The 19,861-nt window shown below is 47.0% G+C and overlaps 3 protein-coding genes and 1 non-coding gene across 6 annotated transcripts; 3 read left to right on the forward strand and 1 right to left on the reverse strand.

The window, feature by feature from the left end:
• The first annotated feature begins 10 nt into the window (after nt 1-10).
• On the forward strand, nt 11-1,953 carry LOC117858471 (uncharacterized). The gene is made up of 2 exons (XM_034741543.2): nt 11-173; nt 389-1,953. Exons 1-2 carry the CDS (start codon nt 148-150, stop codon nt 1,389-1,391), a joined length of 1,029 nt encoding a protein of 342 aa, XP_034597434.1. The 5' UTR covers nt 11-147; the 3' UTR covers nt 1,392-1,953.
• Nucleotides 1,954-3,216: 1,263 nt separating this feature from the next.
• LOC117854710 (probable glycosyltransferase At3g07620) lies at nt 3,217-7,357 on the forward strand. 2 transcript variants are annotated; one of them, XM_034736934.2, is made up of 7 exons: nt 3,217-3,678; nt 4,046-4,168; nt 4,410-4,445; nt 4,523-4,612; nt 4,705-4,838; nt 5,648-5,996; nt 6,186-7,357. In XM_034736934.2, the coding sequence occupies exons 1-7, from the start codon at nt 3,397-3,399 to the stop codon at nt 6,864-6,866; spliced, it is 1,695 nt and encodes a 564-aa protein (XP_034592825.1). In that variant the 5' UTR covers nt 3,217-3,396; the 3' UTR covers nt 6,867-7,357. The 2 variants fall into 2 exon arrangements, with proteins under 2 accessions (XP_034592825.1, XP_034592826.1); XM_034736935.2 differs by having other exon boundaries at nt 4,708-4,838.
• Nucleotides 7,358-7,606: 249 nt separating this feature from the next.
• On the forward strand, nt 7,607-7,679 carry TRNAE-CUC (transfer RNA glutamic acid (anticodon CUC)). The gene has a single exon. It is a non-coding gene; the product is annotated as a tRNA-Glu (tRNA).
• Nucleotides 7,680-7,868: 189 nt separating this feature from the next.
• On the reverse strand, nt 7,869-18,707 carry LOC117854711 (protein EXECUTER 2, chloroplastic). 2 transcript variants are annotated; one of them, XM_034736937.2, is made up of 11 exons: nt 18,438-18,704; nt 18,246-18,362; nt 18,009-18,074; nt 17,564-17,670; nt 17,392-17,473; nt 16,556-17,275; nt 10,484-10,604; nt 10,259-10,410; nt 10,109-10,183; nt 9,869-9,961; nt 7,869-8,397 (listed from the first exon to the last, which is right to left on the reverse strand). In XM_034736937.2, the coding sequence occupies exons 1-11, from the start codon at nt 18,684-18,686 to the stop codon at nt 8,296-8,298; spliced, it is 1,884 nt and encodes a 627-aa protein (XP_034592828.1). In that variant the 5' UTR covers nt 18,687-18,704; the 3' UTR covers nt 7,869-8,295. The 2 variants fall into 2 exon arrangements, with proteins under 2 accessions (XP_034592828.1, XP_034592829.1); XM_034736938.2 differs by having other exon boundaries at nt 8,308-8,434; nt 18,438-18,707.
• Nucleotides 18,708-19,861: the final 1,154 nt, after the last annotated feature.

Genomic DNA, 19,861 nt, shown 5'->3' on the forward strand with positions numbered 1-19,861 from the left:
ACAGAGAATCTGATCCCATCCGGCTGCTGCCGCGCACGTATAAATAGCCAGGCACCCGTGCGCAGCCTTCGCCGCGACAGCTCGACCGACACCAATCGACAGGTTCAGTGAGCTGTGCTAGTGACGAACTGACTGAACTGACTGACGATGGATAGCTCCTCTGATGCTCATGGGTGAGTTGCAACTTCTCTACTCTCTTCAGACCTCGCTGAAGGGTTCAGCACTTCAGCATCACTTCAGTCTCTTTAGACGAAGGCAAGGCCCAAGGGGACATAACACTTGCATGCATGCTTTTGATGGCACAATTAGACAGCTTAAACATGCTTTAATTTGTAGTATAATATCTTATTCTAACCAACCCTTGAAAAATGTGATTGCGTTATGGCAGGCGTCACAGGTGCGCGGCGTGCTTCCGGCAGTTCAACAAGATGGAGCACCTGGTGGAGCACATGCGGGCGGCGCGGCACTCGGCGCACGAGCCCCGCTGCGGCCTCTGCGGCAAGCACTGCCGCTCCTTCGAGGCGCTCCGCGATCACCTCGGCGTCGGCGGCTCCACGCTGCCCAAGGCCACCGCCTGCGCCGACGCCTTCGCCGCGCGCGGCTGCGCCATCTGCCTCCGCGTCACGCCCCACCACCGCGCCTCCTGCACGCTCGCGCGCACCCCCAGGACGCCGCAGGCGGCGGCGCCGCCCCAGGGAGGAGGAAGTGGGCGGGCGCTGGCGCTGGGCTGCAAGATGGTCGGTGCCGGCAGCGACGGCTCCCTGGACGTGGTGGCGCGGGTGTGCGTCGTCGACGAGCAGGAGAACATCGTGTACGAGGCCTTCGTGAAGCCGCTCATCCCGGTGACGCACTACCGGTACGAGACGACGGGGATCCGGCCGGAGAACCTCCGCGACGGCGGCGGCGCCGTGACGGTGAAGGCCGCGCAGCGGCGGGTGCAGGACCTGCTGCTCGCCGGCGAGCAGCCGTGGAAGGTGCGCACCAGCCGGGGCCGGGCCAGGCTGCTGGTGGGCCATGGCCTGGACCACGACCTCGACGCGCTGGGGATGGACTACCCGGCCTACCTCAAGCGCGACACGGCCGCGTACCCGCCGCTGATGAAGACGAGCAAGCTCAGCAACTCGCTCAGGTTCCTCACGCGCACCTACCTCGGGTACGAGATCCAGACGGGGCACCAGCACCCCTACGAGGACTGCGTCGCCGCCATGCGCCTCTACCGCAGGATGAAGGAGCAGGGCCACACCAGGCGTGGCGGCGACGCCGACGAGCCGGCGGCCAGCGCGGACCAGGCGTTCCCGGCGTGGAGGCAGCGGGAGCTGGAGCGCATGACGCCCGAGGAACTGCTCCGGCTCTCCACGCCGGACTACCGCTGCTGGTGCCTCGATGACTAGCCAGCCATGGCTAACTCCGGCGGTGCCAGATCGATCGAGCGCGTCATCGTCATCACGTCCCATGACGATGACGTGGATATGATTCGATCTGCACCGATCAGCCATGCGTCAGCTTCCGGCTCAAAATATTATTCTATCCAGTATACTACTTACTCCATCTCAAATTGTAGATCGTTTTGGTTTTTTATAGGTGCATAACACCTAGATACAGTAGATGTCTAGATACGTAATAAAATCTATGAATCTCAAAAAATCAAAATGACGTACAATTTGGAACGGAGGAAGACGTAGCTATTAAAAAAAATATGTCCCCCATCCGATCCGTATGATCAGGGAGATGGATCGAGCGGGTGAGGGACTGGATTTGGATCCATTCCTATATAAGCGTGCGTATGGTCGAGTAGTATGATCTGTGATGCGTTCTTCATCTAGCCAAGTGTGTCATCAGTACGACTGTCACTACTGTCTCGGACAAAATCAGTATGGAAAATTCTCATATCAGAGCCTGTTTGGCTCCCACGTGCTAAAGTTTAGCACCTATCACATCGGATGTTTGATACTAATTAGAAGTATTAAACATAGGCTAATTACAAAACTAATTGTACAGATGGAGTCTAATTCGCGAGACGAATCTATTAAGCCTAATTAGTCCATGATTTGACAATGTGGTGCTACAGTAACCATTTGCTAATGATGGATTAAATAGCCTTAATAGATTTGTCTCGCGAATTAGCCTAGGGGTTCTGCAATTAGTTTTATAATTAGCTCATGTTTAATCCTTCTAATTTACATCCGAACATTCGATGTGACATGGCTAAAGTTTAGCATCTGCTACTACTTCTCTCATATTATCAGTAGAAAAAAGATATGGAGCTCTTTTCATATGGCTACTACTGTCTTAGGCAAGACCAAACTTTTGCTAGCAGCAGCGGCAGCAGAAACCATATCACTAAGCATATATATTGAACTTAAGTTTAGCTTTTGCTGATTAGGCTTCTAGTGGTGGAACTTGACTACCCGAATTTGAGTCTCCGATTTAGAACATATATTTATACTTTTGTTATATGTATTTTTTCAATGATAGATAACATGCCTATCGACAGAAGCTGTACGTCTGTGCTGATAATCTGAGATATGTGCACACAAGCATACATGAGCATTGATTTTGTTTTGCTAAAGGAAATTTTGGTTCGTGCTACAGCAATTCTTGCATGATGACAAATTGATTCTCATAGCAAGGGATTGGTAGAGGAGCCTCACTTGGCATTTTTGCAAAGTGGATGGAAACGATAAATGGTTTGCTAAAGTCTCACTTCAGAGTACAAGTAGAAAGGTAGAAGGTATTAAAATGATCTCGATTGTCTTATTAGGCATATTGACGTGATTATCGTATGCTCGCATGCTAAATTGAGTATAATAACTTATTTGTTACAAATTTTAAATCACATATGACTTGTTTTTGGGATAGATGGAGTGCTCTTTCCCGTTCAAAATACAATGATGTCTATTACATTGACATAATCGAAAATGTGAAGCTTTGGCCAATTTTTTCTATACAAACATGACATTTCAAAGAAATGCAATTAAATGTTTTCAAAGCACTTTAGTTCTCCAATCTATATAACCTTTTATATTGATAGTCGAAGTTAAAAAATGTTTGACCAATAATAAAATGACGTGTATTTTGAACGGAGGGGGTACGCATCTTACAAGCGCAGAAAATGATTTGCTAGCATTTCCTAGGGCAGGAAAAGATTTGTTAGCTGGAAAATCTTGGCCGGAAAGGAAACTGACCATGTGGTACCGAGGGCAACACCGTCAATTCTCACCCACCGCCGCTGTCTCCCCGACGGCCCGACCCCGACCCCGAGACACGCAACGGCAAACGGCACAGAAACCCCTCGCCGACGTCGCCGTCCCTCTACTCCGCAGCCCACACTGTCCTCCAGTCGCAGCGGCCAGCGCCGCCATCCCTACCACTCCTCCTGCGGCTGCATCCCCCGCAATGCCGCACCACGCCACCCCGCAGCATGCGTCTACGGCGCGCAAGTTCCTGTCCCGGCCCCGCGTGGTGGCGGCCTGCGCCGCTGTCGCGGCCCTCGCGCTCTTCCTTGCTGCATCTTCGGCCGCGGAGGATCCCAGCCGGTGGCGCGCCTACCTCATGCGCCCCCTCCCCGGCGGGGCCCGCGAGGAGACGGTGGTGGCCGCGGCCGTGGCGGGAAGCTTCGCGGGCCCCGCCGCCTCCTCGCCTTCACCCGCCGAAGCGCCGCTTCCTTCCCTCGGCGAGGTAGGTGCTGGGTTCCATTGTGAGGTTGGAAAGAAAAATGGCAACCATTTAATGGCTAGATGGTGCTTGTTTACACTTTACCGTGGCTTAATTCGAAATTTTGTCTACTTGGAGAAATTTGGCGAACCTGCGTCTGAATTTCAATTGCAAATCAACAACTAATTGGTGGCAGATTTTAAATTCCTGAGTACATTAGGTGTAAAACCCTGTTATAATCGTGGCAAATTTTAAGAGAACTTTTGGGAATTCAAACAAATCCTGATATAGTAACAATTTATAAATCATCTTTTATTTTCAGCGTGCATATAAATAAGGTCAATGGGATACCGTTGAATCTGATTGCATAAAACCAACCGTGTGTTTTCAGACTAATTTGTCAGGCAGGATTGACCCAATACCAGCAACTTCTATGTTCTTGGTCCCTTCGTCGTCGCCTGCAGAGAATTTTGATGATGGTTCAATGGAGGAGCGCGAACGTCCTGAGATAAAGGTATATGGATCACTGCAAAATTTGGCATATCTTCTAGGAATGGAATTGCATGTCGTGGTATGCTCTAGTTATGCATAGGTTCCCTTTTAAAATGATTCCATGGGGGCGTACAAGTGCATTTAACTGTTGCATGCTGTGTTATATTTCAAAATCATGCAAATAAGAACCATGTGAAAACTGTTTTTTAAATAAAATTGCGTTTTATCTAACTTCTTCTAATAAAAGGTTACTGATACTTCAGGGAAACCCACCAAAAGATTCAGCTCTTCTCCAAGAGGTACATATCTAATCATGGACGGAGTTTTCCTTTAGCAACTAAATGTTTTATTTTTCTTAACCTCCTTACTTGTGAAGCCCATTTCTAGTGGTGTGCCTACAATGAGCTCTGATGTCAATGGAGAGCATGACATGGATAGGAAACCTGTTCTGCCTCTAAGGCCAGAGGTTGATGCTTTGCCTCCTTTTGGATATAGTTTAAATTTTTTAATATTAGGAGTCAAAATCGTAAGAATACTTTTCTTGTCTTGTCAATTTAGCAGGCACCACTTTGGTCAACAGCAGCTGACGACGAGCTTGTATATGTGAAGAAAGAGATCATTAACGCACCATTGACATCAGATGACCCTGATCTATATGCACCCCTGTTCCGGAATGTGTCTGTGTTTAAAAGGTAAGGCATTTGTTTGGCTGCATATTGTCTGACTTGCAATTGGTATATTTCATAATTCCTAAACAAGGATTGAAGGCCCAGTTGTGTAGTAAACAACATTCTTATTTGTCCTTCTGTTCATAAAGATAACTATTTGTAATTTGCTGGACACTATGATCCCTTAGTGGAGCTGTTCTATTTTATTGACCTACATCTGTGTATCTTATTGGGATACTTTGTTTATTGCCTGCCTTTTGCGAAGTACAATTCTGCATTGGGTGTTCTGTAGCATATGACCTGAAATACCAAATAAAGGAAGCTGCAATGATAATTTAAGTTCCTAATGTGACGCGTTGTGTTTCTAGCTTACTCCCTCCGTCCAAAAAAGAATGACATCCTGGCATTTAAAGTCCCAAAAAGATTGCATTTCTGGGATTCACACCAAATACATTTTCTGGGATTCCATTTAGTTATCCCCACACCTATTAATTAGGGACACACGTCTTTTCCATTCACCCCTAACCTGTCTGAAAAAAACCCAGGATGTCATTCTTTTTGGGACGTAGGGAGTATCACACTACTTTTTGTATGTCGGGCTGTACTGTACATCGGCTGTTTCATTTCAGTAGTTGACTTATTACATGTGTTCAACTCATGCTTCTAGGAGTTATGAACTGATGGAGAAACTTCTTAAGGTTTTCATATATCATGATGGAGCAAAACCCATTTTCCATTCAACTACACTACTTTTTGTATGTTGGGCTGTACTGTACATCGGCTGTTTCATTTCAGTAGTTGACTTATTACATGTGTTCAACTCATGCTTCTAGGAGTTATGAACTGATGGAGAAACTTCTTAAGGTTTTCATATATCATGATGGAGCAAAACCCATTTTCCATTCCCCAGAGTTGAAAGGCATCTATGCATCTGAGGGATGGTTTATGAAATTGATGGAGACAAACCAGAATTTTGTTGTGAGAGATCCAAATAGAGCCCATTTATTCTATCTCCCATATAGTTCTCGTCAACTGGAGCATAATCTTTATGTGCCTGGCTCAAATACTATTGAGCCATTGTCTATCTTTGTCAAAAATTACATTGATATGATCTCTGCCAAGTACCCATATTGGAATAGGACAAAAGGAGCTGATCATTTCTTTGTTGCCTGCCATGACTGGGTATGTTTTCTCCACTGCATTTTTTTCTTCCTTGAATGACCATGTAAAATATGGACCTGTATTTATGCATTTTTTACTCTTATTTGATCAGCTTTTTTTTGGAAAATGTTTGGTTAACTATTTAATAAATCAGATATTTGCATTGAATTTGAAATTAATTTATGTTCTTGACATTGTCTTTTCTTGCAGGGGCCTTACACAACCAAATTGCACGATGAATTGCGGAAGAATACTATTAAAGCTCTCTGCAATGCAGATCTGTCTGAAGGAGTTTTTGTCCGTGGGAAAGACGTTTCGCTTCCAGAAACATTTCTTAGAGCACCAAGAAGACCTCTAAGAGATATTGGGGGGAGACCAGTTGCACAGAGAACTATCCTTGCCTTCTTTGCAGGGCAGATGCACGGTCGAGTTCGACCTGTACTTCTCAAGTATTGGGGTGACAAGGATCCAGATATGAGAATATATAGTAAGCTGCCACACCGAATCACTAGGAGGAGGAATTATGTTCAGCATATGAAGTCGAGCAAGTATTGTATCTGTCCCATGGGATACGAGGTGAATAGCCCAAGGATAGTTGAGGCAATATACTATGAGTGTGTTCCAGTAATAATTGCTGACAACTTTGTGCTTCCATTCGATGATGCACTCAACTGGAGTTCGTTCTCCGTGGTGGTAGCAGAGAGAGATGTACCGAAGCTGAAGGATATCCTGCTGGGCATACCAGAGAGTCGATACATCACCCTGCAATCAAATGTGAAAAGGGTGCAGAAGCATTTTCTATGGCATCCAAATCCCGTCAAGTATGACATTTTCCACATGATACTACATTCAGTTTGGTTTAGCAGGGTGAATCAGATGCGAATAGAGTAGCACTGTCCTCCACATTCCTGAATTTCATGTGATGGTTGTTGGCTCTCGGCTGACCCATTTTGCTGAAGGCGCTGAATGGAGATAGCAATCTGACAAGAGAACCTGACATGATCTGTGGATAATAGACAGTGGCATATAGGGGTGGCTTAGATTTGTAAGTCTTGCACTACTGGTAATTTCCCTGATGGACAGTTTGATGCAAGCGCTGAGGAAGCTGAAGCGAAGATCGGTGTCTTATTGGTAAACATGTGAAGACGAAGATCGGTGTCCTATTGGTAAACATGTGAAGACGTTCCTTTTCTGAAATGTAGTAAAATCAGTTCATCTTTTTTACTCGGCTTACTGGGACGGGACAGGATGCTGAGATCTGGAAACATTGTAACTGGCGGAAAACACAAAGAAGGCAAGTTTACTTTTGTGAGGATGTAAATGTGTCACAACTTATACCCGGTCTCACCTTTTCGTGAGGAAACTTGTCTTTTTTTCGTTTTCGTCCCACGTGAATACGTGATCTCTGACCGTTCGGCTTACAGGTTCATGCCAATTCCACTCTGAACTCTGAAGATCTCTTTGGTACACTGGAATTATCAGTGAAAATATGTTTGATACATAAATTGTTCGCTTAGTATCGGTTGAAACTTCTGCAACAAGGAAGAAATCCAATGCGATTCGATGTTCCTGCTTTGTAGACATATACTTGTTAACGTTGAAAGAGTTGAATCTCGCCACTAGACCAGCAATCCGTTGTAGTCTAGCTGGTTAGGATACTCGGCTCTCACCCGAGAGACCCGGGTTCGAGTCCCGGCAACGGAATTTTTTTTTATGCCCTGCTTTGCTAATTACTCGGTGACACGTTGAGCGAGGCAACGACTAACGAACAGCAACCATCTCTATTTCTTTTCTTCAGCCTTACCAGAACTCAAACATCAAAACCTAGGACAGCGCCATGTCCATATTATAGCAGCAGATAGATTAGTCATCATATTCATAACTCATAAGTCATGCCACAACATAGACATTATTTGTTTATTGCCTTATTACCAGAATGGATTTGTTTATTTTGGTTTCCTTCTCTAGCTCAACGGAAAGCAACGGAGAAAAATAAAACTCACAAAACTGTCACGCTCATACAAAATACACATCTATACTGCGTCATTCGCGAGCATAACATGGTGCTATTACTATCATATCAAGACTCTTCCGTTAGTTTATCCCAACGAGGTCAGCTTCCCCTCACGCTCAGAGTCTGGCAGATAAGCTCCTGCCAAGTAGGAGCAGAAAAGAGGACGCGGGCATGTCTGGAAGCTCGGAGGCCGACGGGAAAAAAAGCCACAGGTGACCTGTTCAATCACTTGAAACTGGGGCTGCCCTCCATGTTCAACTGTTCATACAATCTGCATGTGAGAATCAGCACATTTCGGCAGTCTCGTTACTCAGGAAGATTAAGCCGGTCGAAGAGAACCAGAAAACTCTGCTCGGGTACGCTGTACAGGAAACCAAGCTCAGCACCTCCAAGGTGTGGGATTGTGCTCTGCAAAATATGCTGCACGTCAAGGGCAATCTTGCAACTACACCAAATTTTGATAGAAATAGGTGAGTTGTATAAACAGTTCCAAATCCACTGGCAAGATGTAGTTGTCTAGCTACGCAAACACCTTCATGCAATTTCTCTAATTTGCATAAAAATAACGGACACCAGCTTGGAAAACCAGGAGCACATATTATATAGGGGTTTAGCTAAGGTACTCCCAAATAAACGTGGACCGTAGATCTAAAGACATATTACCTCCTAGGAGGTAATAGATTAAATATTTATTATATGCATTTTAAATCCGAAAATAGGGGCAATATCTTCCTACTAGATCTAACTTCCACGTATTATTGTATTGGATCTAATGATTCTTTTTTCCCCTCTCACGTGAACATGGCCTGCAACAAATCTAGAAATTCGTATTCCTTAGTCCTCCCGAGAGCCTCTTAGGGATTATTTTTGTTCACGTTATAATTTTGCAGACTACAGGTGCCATGTAATATAATGTATGGGTGTGTAATGCAGTTCTAAATTTCAACATGACAAATGTGGAATTTGTTTTAACTTCAAATGTGTATGGAATTTCAATAATTATTAACAGCGGCATAATTATGTTATCTTGTAGCAAATACATCATAGCGTTGTACAAATTTTGTGTAACCGCACACATGATTATATGACGGTGCACCAAATATGCAGATTAAAAGTTTATGACAGCATGCATGCATGCATGTGTATGACCCGGACTTAAGGAGATAATGGCGCAGATATATTAACGGCATGCATACATGCAGGTGTATGACCGGGACTTGAGGAGATAATGGCGGTGAGATTTTTTTTCTTTATTTTCTAATTGATTTAATTCACATCTTACACTCTTAGAAGTGCCAACCTAAGAAAAGATTGGGTGCAATACTACTATTTGTTCCATAAGTGGTCTAGAGAAAAACTTGAAGACCAAATATTATTCACACAGCCAACAAGTGCTCTACTATTTGGTATTATCAGCATTTCTAAAAGTATGGGCGTGCTTGCTTCCGTCGGGTAAGACCTGCCTTGCCAAGCTAGAAATTGGAGCCAGCGACGTGTTCGGATAGGCGGTCAGCTTGTCTTTGCGTACGAGCGGGCACGGTTTGGACAAGATTTTCCTTGCTGCCATGAGCGAGCAGATTTGGCACTCACCCAGGCTGGCAAGGTTAGCCCTGCCCACGCAAGCGAGTCAAGGTGAGCTGACCTTGGAACTAAGCATGGTCCTGTTAACATATTTGGTGTTTTAGAAGTTTGTGTCCTGGTGATACAACTCCACATTCCATAGGTTCCCAAAAACCAACACAGGTAATGTCATCATAAAACAAACTGTTAAGTTATGGCATGTCATATTGCACATTATGCCTGCAGTTACTACTCAATATCAATTTCAGGAGCATTGCGTCAGCAAATGAAAAGAACCACTGTTGGTGTTTCATTTTACCTTGCCATTGAGCACCAAAAGCTCGCCATCCACCCATCGAGGATTTTTGAATCCAGGCTGTGCTATTCTACCCTGACCCTTAAAACTGGCAATCTGCAAAAGAAAAAAGGAACGAAACTTTTGTTCTCAAAACAGAACTTGTGAATCTAACTAAAGGCGGCTTTCAATTGTCAGAATAAAACAAACTAAAATCCCAGTAAAAACATATATTGAACAATCAGATCTGCAGAAAGAAATTACCACACCAAATTCTTCTGGGTATGCGCCACGATTCTCAAGACGCTTGCCCTTCCCAATCTTGGCACGGAATGTTATCTGTTGCAAACTTTTATCAGTAGTGAAACAGGGGAGCCTTATTAACAATCTTTTTTTAAGGGAGATAATGCGAACCTGGCCAGCAGGGACACTCAGATCACCAGTCAACTTTACTGCTTCAACGTACTCGAAAAACTCAACATCATCGGTACTGTTCCAGTGCCCGAACTTCCGACGAAGCTGCACAATTTCTGGTCCATATGGACTAAATGCTCCAACATAGAGACCTACATGAAGCCCAGAAAACCAACTGTCAGACTATACAACAATAGATCATCAATTTAGCTGAGAAAACTTTACCACTAAATGGATCTGTGCTGTTAGTGTCCATAACAATCCGATTAAAAATGGTATTCTCAGTCAGCTTGACTTGAGCCTTGCTTAATGTAAGCCTTAAAAGCTCCTGAACTTCTTTATTTATCTGCAGTTATCATGTCATATGTGTCAGTTAACTTGCTTGCAAGAATAGAACATGGTTTGAAAAAGTGGTGACAAAAGACAGTTACCATAAAAAAGATGCATCAGACTATCCTAAATTGGGATAAGATGACATGGGTGTCTGGAAGGTGCTCTCTGAGAAATTCTCAGAATATAGCATCTGTTAGCATCCACAGTTTGAGGAAATAGTAAGATATCAAAAGTTATGTGCAAGAAGAAATTACTAGTTCTTTTTGGGTAAGATCCAAATCTAAGGACCCAAATCTAAGGACCCAGATATAGTTGGAACCAGCATGCAGCCAGTTCCTGGGCCCCCAGCTTTCTTTGACTTTTTATACAGGGCAAACACTTTTTTGAAACTATACGGCGGACATATTCTGGGCAAACACTCATGTTTGCTTATTCTGGAAGGCATGCAAGGCTACTGATGTAGCAGTGTAATCCTAAATTAGCACATCTAGTAACTAGGGACAAAGACCTCTAGAATGGTATGAGTTCCCTTAATGTAGAAGTTAAGCCCTGCTCCCAGTTATCTCTTAGGTATCTGTGCCTAATTATGTCTCTGCTATTAAGGTCTTGGGCAGCACAAGTAACTGTGCAAGTACCCAGGCAGTTAGCTGTTTAGTTAAAGCTCTAATGAGCCATTAATGTAATCAATGTGTGCTACTTATCTCTATATATGAAAGGGCTGTGTCGCCTGGGTGTGTTATCCCTGGCTGAGAAAACACTCTGTACCTCCAACAATTGGTATCAGAGCTTAGGTTAGACACTCACCTTCTCATCTTCCCCAACTCGAACTCCTCCTCTGTTTCTCTCTACCATGGCGTCGACCTCTGCTGAGCGCCGGGCCAGGAAGGCCAAGGAAGCCGAGCTGGGCGAGAAGGCTGCGCGCCTGAAGGCAGCAGAGGAGGCTGTGGCGCAGGCTGTCCAGGCGGCTCAGCAGGCTGCAGCAGCCGCAGAGGCGGCGGCCAGGACGGCGCAGCAGCTGCGCGCAGAGATAGTTGCAGAGAAGGGAGAAGAGGTGCTGGAGGAGGAAGAAGAAGAAGAGGAGGAAGTCAAGAGCCAGAGGACTCCACCGCGGGACAGGCGCCGTTCGCAGTCACCACTGCGTGACCGAAGGCGTCGTGGCGGCGCTCGCTATGAGTCGCCGCAAGGCAGGGTGGTCTACCGCGACTCCGGCAGCGGCACAACGTGGCCAATGCTGGACAAGACCAACTACTATGAGTGGAGCCAGACGATGAAGTTGAGGATGCAAGCACGCGACCTCTGGGATGCTGTTGAAGGAGGTCCAGTGCAGTATCGCGATGACAGGCGAGCCTTGGAGGTGATTGTCGCGTCTGTACCTAAGGAGATGGGGCTCCCGCTCCTTGACAAGGCGACAGCAAAGGAGGCATGGGATGCCATCGCTGCAACTCGAATCGGTGTGGACAGGGTCCGCCGAGCGACGTTGCAGCGGCTGCGTCGGGAGTGGGAGAACATTGATGTCAAGCCCGGCGAGCAGGTGGAAGATTTTGCCCTGCGGCTGTCAACTCTGCACCAGCAGCTTGTGCTCCATGGAGACAGAGACATTGATGAGGCGCGTGTCGTGGAAAAGTTTCTGCGCACAGTGCCAGCCAAATACGCGCAGATTGTTGTCGCCATTGAGCAGTTCCTCGACTTCGAGGCGCTCACGCTTGAAGAGGTGACAGGAAGGCTCAAGGCGGTGGATGACCGTGAAGCGCAAGCTGTGACAGAGCCTGTTTCCATCAATGGCAAGCTGCTGTACACTGAGGAGCAATGGCGCGCGCGCTGGAAGAAAGAGAAGAAGGGCGGCGGGGATGATTCTGCTGGCTCTAGCTCAAAGAATCAGCGCGGCGGCGGCCAAGGCGGCGGTGGTGGCCGCGGTCGCGGCGGCTGGCGAGGAAGGGGCCGTGGCGGCGGCCGCGGTGGTGGACGCTGTGGCGATACCTGCCTCAATTGTGGCCAGGAGGGCCACTGGGCAAGGGACTGCCCTCATCCGCGCCGAGACAGAGATGGTGACCGTGATGGTGGCGGTGACCGCGGCGGCGGACGGGGCAGAGGCCGTCGTGGCGGCGGCCGCGGTAGCAATCAAGGCCAGCACGCTGGTGGCCGAGGGGGCGCAGGCGGCGGTGACGGCGGCCACAATGGCCGTGTACAGTATGCAGAATGCGAGGATGATGGGGCTCTGTTTCTGGCGCATGGGCTCGTTGACCTTGATGAGTGCGCGCCGGCATACACCTATGCTGCTCAAGAGGTGAATCTGGAAGAACCAAAAGCCCGCGCTTTCCTTGGTGCCAATAGCGATGAAGAAAAGGCAGATGTGTGGTACCTTGATTCAGGAGCTACACACCATATGACTGGACGGCGTGAGCTCTTTTCTGATTTGAACACGGACGTGCGAGGCACGGTCCGATTTGGAGATGCGTCCAAGGTTGACATCAAAGGCATCGGATCGATTGCTTTCGAAGGAAGAACTGGTGAGCATAGGGTGCTGCAGGGTGTGTACTATATACCAGCCCTGAAGAATTCAATTATCAGTCTTGGTCAGCTTGACGAGACTGGTTCCAAGGTGGAGATATATCACGGTGTGCTGCGTATCTGGGAACACACTGGTCGTTTGATTGCCAAGGTGAAGAGAGGGGCTAACAGATTGTACACACTCCAACTTCAGGCAGCCCAGCCACTCTGTCTTGCAGCACGCAGAGGAGATGTAGCGTGGCAGTGGCATGAGAGGATGGGGCACTTGAATTTTGATGCACTCCGCAGACTTGGGAAGGAAGAGATGGCGCGTGGTGTCCCGGTGATTGATCATGTTGAGCAGGTGTGTGACACCTGTGTCACCACCAAGATGAGAAGGCGTCCGTTCCCGGCTGCGACACAGTACCGTGCCAAGCAGCCCCTTGAGCTGGTGCACGGTGATCTTTGCGGGCCAGTGACACCTGCAACTCCTGGAGGAAACCGATATTTCCTGCTGCTCGTCGATGACGCTAGCCGTTTCATGTGGGCAGCGCTCATACCAAGCAAGGACGCAGCAGCAGAGGCTATCAAGCGCATCAAGCTGAGCGCAGAGGCAGAAAGTGGCCAGAAGATCAGAGTGCTCCGCACAGATAATGGCGGTGAGTTTACAGTTGCTGATTTTGCTACCTACTGCGCAGAGCAAGGCATCAAGAGACATTTCAGCGCCCCCCACTCACCCCAGCAGAATGGGGTCGTTGAGCGGCGTAATCAGTCAGTGGTGGCTATGGCAAGGGCACTGCTCAAGCAGCGAGGATTGCCGGCCAGATTTTGGGGGGAGGCTGTAATGACAGCAGTTCACATCCTGAACAGATCACCGACACGTGCGCTGAAAGGAATTACTCCCTATGAGGCCTGGCATGGACGCTCACCGACATTGGGGCATATGAAGGTGTTTGGATGTGTTGCCTATACCAGAAAGCTTAGTCAGCTGCGCAAACTCGATGATCGCGGCGAGGCCGGCGTATTCATTGGTTATGCAGAGGGAGCTAAGGCATACAGGGTGTTTGAGCCTGTGAGCGGGCGTGTCAGGATCAGCCGCGATGTTGTTTTTGATGAAGAGCGCGGTTGGGATTGGTCTTCGCCGGAGTCCGGGACATCGGCGCCAAACAGCAGTGAGTTCCAGGTTGAGTACGTCTGGTCGGAGGTGGTGAGTGAGCCTGCAACACCACCATCGCCTCCGCCCCCAAACTCACCAAGAACACCCGTGCCAGGCAGTCCAGTCGGAGTTGAAGAAGTAGAGGATGACGATGTAGTGGCAAATTCTGTTCCAGCAGCAACCGCAACGCCACCACCATCCAGTCCCCAGATTGAGCAGGCCACGCCTCTGGAAGATGATGATGATCGACTGGATGCATATCACGACGATGAACCTCTTCGTTACAGAACGGTAAGCAATATTATTGGCCAGCAGCCCACACCACCACCTGCAACTCGCCTGTTCGCAGAACTGCATCTAACGCACTCTGGCGAACCAACTTCGCATACTGAAGCCAAGAGAGATCCAGCGTGGTGCGAAGCAATGAAAGAAGAACTGCGATCAGTAGAGAGAAACAAGACCTGGGAGCTTGTGAAGCCTCCTGCTGGTCACCGTCCAATCACCCTGAAGTGGGTGTTCAAATTGAAGAAGGACGAACATGGAAATGTTATCAAACACAAAGCCAGACTTGTTGCTCGTGGCTTTGTCCAGCAAGAAGGCGTGGATTATGATGATGCTTTCGCCCCTGTCGCACGCATGGAATCTGTTCGAGTCTTGTTGGCTCTGGCGGCACAGGAGGGTTGGTCTGTTCATCAGATGGACGTCAAGTCCGCATTTCTGAATGGAGACCTCAACGAGGAGGTATATGTGTATCAGCCGCCTGGCTTTGCTGTTGCTGGACAAGAAGACAAGGTGTATCGCTTGCGCAAAGCTCTGTATGGCCTACGGCAAGCGCCAAGAGCATGGAATGCAAAGCTTGATTCAACATTGAAGAAGAAAGGTTTCAGACAGAGCAACCATGAAGCTGCAATCTACAGGCGTGGTTCTGGAAATTCTCTGTTGCTTGTCGGTGTGTATGTGGATGATTTGATCATCACAGGGGCCAAGGAGCAGGATGTTGAAGGCTTCAAGGCTGAAATGAAAGCAACATTTGAGATGAGTGATCTTGGCCTTCTAAGCTTCTATCTGGGTATTGAAGTACAGCAGAGCGCCAATGGCATCACTCTTCGACAGACCCACTATGCTAAGAGAATTCTGGAGCTGGGAGGAATGGTGGACTGCAATCCTGCAGCCACTCCTATGGAGGAAAGGCTAAGATTGAGCAAGAAAAGTACAGCCAAGGAAGTTGATCCAACACAGTACAGGCAGCTGGTTGGAAGCCTGCGATATTTGGTTCATACTCGACCTGACTTGGCATTTGCAGTCGGGTTTGTGAGTAGATTTCTGGAGAGGCCCACCATAGAGCATCAGCAGGCAGTGAAGCGTATCCTTCGGTATGTGGCAGGCAGTCTGGAGTATGGCCTGCACTTCACCAAGGCATCCAGTGAAGCCAGATTCATTGGCTACTGTGACTCAGACTTGGCTGGAGATATTGACTCAAGCAAGAGCACTACAGGTTGTCTATTCTTCCTAGGCAACAATCTGGTCAGTTGGCAGTCCATTAAACAAAGAGTGGTTGCCTTATCTAGCTGTGAAGCAGAGTATGTTGCCATGACTACTGCTGCAACACAGGCTCTGTGGCTGTCCAGGTTACTTGCTGAATTGTTGGGAAAGAAAGTGGAAGTAGTAGAGCTGCGAGTGGATAACAAATCAGCAATAGCACTTGCAAAGAACCCTGTCTTTCACGACAGAAGCAAGCATATCAGGATCAAACAACACTTCATCAGAGATTGTGTTGAAGAAGGCAGCATCAAGACTGAGTTCGTCGCCACAAATGATCAACTGGCAGACATTCTGACTAAGGCCTTAGGCAAGGCCAAGTTTGAAGACATGAGAAGCAAGATTGGGATCATGAAGATCAAGGATGGGGGAAGCAGGTCTTAGGGGGAGAACTGTAGAAGTTAAGCCCTGCTCCCAGTTATCTCTTAGGTATCTGTGCCTAATTATGTCTCTGCTATTAAGGTCTTGGGCAGCACAAGTAACTGTGCAAGTACCCAGGCAGTTAGCTGTTTAGTTAAAGCTCTAATGAGCCATTAATGTAATCAATGTGTGCTACTTATCTCTATATATGAAAGGGCTGTGTCGCCTGGGTGTGTTATCCCTGGCTGAGAAAACACTCTGTACCTCCAACACTTAATGCTTAGAAACTTTCAGAATTTCTGTGCATAGGTCTTAAGATTTTACCCAACTGCAACACTGATGTACTCAGGTATATCTCATATTCATAGTATTCAAAGTTGCAGACATATGTAACTAAGCCAATGTCATTAACTCATTCCTACCTTTGAAGAGCTCTTGGTTGTGCCCCATAATGCCTTTGCGACATCAGATGGCATAAGCTCTGATGCTAATTTAGCAGCCATATCTGCAACTTTTTGTTTTGCAGCCTTTGTTTCAGCCAGATCTCGATCAGAACCTTTTCCAGGAATGTACAGTTCGAAGGAGTCTTTTTCCATGTTATTTATTTCAGCTGGAACACGAACATATGATTTTGCTCCAGCATCTTCTTTATTGTGAACCACTCCACTGATGAAAAGCTTCACCTCAGTACTTTTACTCTCGTCATCCATATCTTCTTCTGAAACATCTTCCTCCTGCTCAAGCTCCTCAGTGGTGGGCTCTTCCAATGAGTTTTCTGATGAACTCTTCACATCATCTTGTACTAATTCTTCCGACGAATTTGCAGCCAATTCAGTTTCCTCAGATACATCAACATTTATTACTTGAACTTTGAATTCAGGAATCCGAGACTTGAAAAAATTCAAAACACTTTTTAATCCTTCAACACTACTATCCTTGCTGCTACCAACATCTTGTTCTTTCTCCTCAACATCCTCATTTCCTTTTACTGTAGTATCTGTACTTGCTTCCTCTGTAACACTATCAGATATAGCACTACTTTCTGATGAACTTTCATTCTCCACCTTAGCTGGACCTTCTGTAGCTGTCGAAGATATGGATGATGCACTTGATGTTCCTTTTGTTGGTCGCAAGTGTACCACCTGTCTAATTTTTCGTAAATATAAATATCAAATCTGTGCACAATAGAGATTTTCTTCTATTTTTTTAACTGCATAAATATTACAATAAAATATGAATATCACTTTGATCACAGCACCTTCATTGTATACGTCTCATCATTTTCTCTGACGAGGAAAATTTCAAATAATGGAGTCCCAGAAGATGCAGTCACCAATTGCCTACATAAAGTATCTGTAAGTTGGAATTGCACTATGATATCTTGCCTAATTTTAACCTTAAGATAAAAGTTATGAACTGAGAGAAACCACCTTGGGCTGTAGCTCTTAGCCACATATCTCCCAACACCAGGGCTTATTCGTACAATTCTCCCAATGGAATCATCGGTGTCCTTAGCATATCCCACCCACCAACCTACCTGAAACAAAAATGGTTAGAATCCATTACAACCACAATTCCTGAGGGGTCGCATCAAAAGTGCCTTTCTTAATGATACAGAATTACAGATAGTTTTGGCTAATCTTCGTTCATCCATGGTGATACCTCTTCATTTAAGTAACCAGAGGACAAGAGACATTATCTAACCAATTTTATCAGGAAATTGGCGATTTGCCATATAAATAGTTTGTGTAGCAAGGGTCCAAGGGAGATCAGGACTGGAGGCACTGAAACTTGACTATAGAAAGCTATGTTGCTGAATGCACCAGGCGATCGAAAGGCACCATGGCAATCTGTGATAAAAGACTTAGTAATTACCAAGCTGGTTCCAGCAAGCCTGGTCAACCTTGAGGCATCCTGATACCGCTGTTCCTCTATAGCACTCTGCAGGAATCGAGAGGAGCCAGAGCAATCAAACAGAACAAATGCAATTGTTAGCACCTAGCACATCCTAATCCAAATCTGTGGGAAATGAAACTAGAGCATAAGAGCTGACGTGTCTCAGTCAAATCGGTGATGAAACAGGATGTCAGGCATATCACAGCAGCGACGGACCTTGAGCTCGGCCATGACGTGGGCGACAGCGTCGTTGCCGGTGGCCTCGAGGATGGCCCTCTTGAGCTTGGCGGCCTCGGCGAAGTCCTCGTTCTCCACCGCCTCCTCCAGCTGGAACTGCGCGGGCGAGAGCAGGAGCGTATCATCAGATTGGTTCGATTAGCGGCTCGGAGGTGATGAATCGGCGATTACCTGGAGGAGGGACGCGTAGCTCTCGTCCTGTTCGACCTCGTCGAAGTGGCGGCTCCATCGGGTCCAGTCCCAGGTGGAGGGCGACGACGCCGAGGAGGAGGCGGTGCAGAAGCAGTAGCCGGCGGCGCGGCGGGCGGGGGTGGCGGATGGCGGTCGCACGGTGGAGGGCGGCGACCGGCGGGCCGGGACGGTGTTGAGGGGCGGGCGAGCCGCCGCCGGCGTGGCGCACGCGGTGGCCGCGGGGGACATGGCGATGGGTGGGTGGGGCACAGCGGGCAGAGGCCGGCAGGCACGCGATTCAGATAAGGAGGACGGGCCTGAGTTGATTGGGAAGTGGCGAGTGAGCTGCGAGCTGAGCCAGGGGCGGGGCGCACCTGCGTTGTTGGCATGTTGCTGCGTTGCGTGCTCCCTCTCCCACTGCTAAATGGGTCCCGCCGCCGCTGCTGCTGTTTTTTTCCTCTTTATTTGACTTGAAACAGCGTCTCTTTTCCCCTTTTGTTAGGGAAATAGCTGCAAGTGTTGTCCACAAATTTCAGGGGAAATTCAAAATTCAAGCGCTTCGGAAGGCCCATTTACTCGTGGCTTGGGAATAAGGTGAACTATAGTTCACTTTTCTTTTATTTTCTAAACAATTTTCTACTGTGCCAATAATATTTATTTAAATTAATTGCTTCCCATCGGCTTTGCAAACGGATAGTACACGTAGCATAAGGAAGTGCAGGTACCCACTAATTGTCGACTTGCTATAACAAAATCATCACTTCTTGGTAGCTACGGCATGAAACAACAATGATGCATTGGATTGATGATCTCGGGACAGTATGTCGTAGGTTTCACGTTTCCATCCAAAAAGGCAAAAGGAAAAGGATCAAGCTCCAAGTGTCTACTTCTAGAAGATAAAAAACTTGGAACTCATGCTTAATTTGTAGTGAAAATATTATTATTCTGCTACATTTTTTTTTCAAAACACACTTGCATGTAGCAAACACATAACATAAATGAATATTAGTCACCTCGACATGAAAATTAAATTGTTAAATTTATTTTAAATATTTTGTAGTTATAATGGGCAACGCTAAGCAAACTTTGACAAACTTTGATCAAGTTATTGACTTGAACTGTCCTTTTTAATGGAACAACAATGGACTGGAACAATGGACTGGAGTAGGAAATATCTTTTAGTTCAAGCATTTTAGGAGCTCTTTGTGTGACAAATAGTACTTGTTATGAAATTGATGAAGCCAGGAGGTGCATAATCACTAACTGCGGCAATTATGGTTGGCTGGCTTAACAGGGAACGTATCTGGTGGAAACCGGACAGCCCATGCAACCTTGGAAACTTTGAATCAAGATCACAAGATGCTAATCTAATACATAGGGTTAGGATGGGGTTATTTGCACTTCACCGCCTGCCGGCCAGCAAT

This window comes from Setaria viridis, chromosome 5 (genome assembly GCF_005286985.2).
Source record: "Setaria viridis chromosome 5, Setaria_viridis_v4.0, whole genome shotgun sequence".
NCBI classification, from domain to species: domain Eukaryota; kingdom Viridiplantae; phylum Streptophyta; class Magnoliopsida; order Poales; family Poaceae; genus Setaria; species Setaria viridis.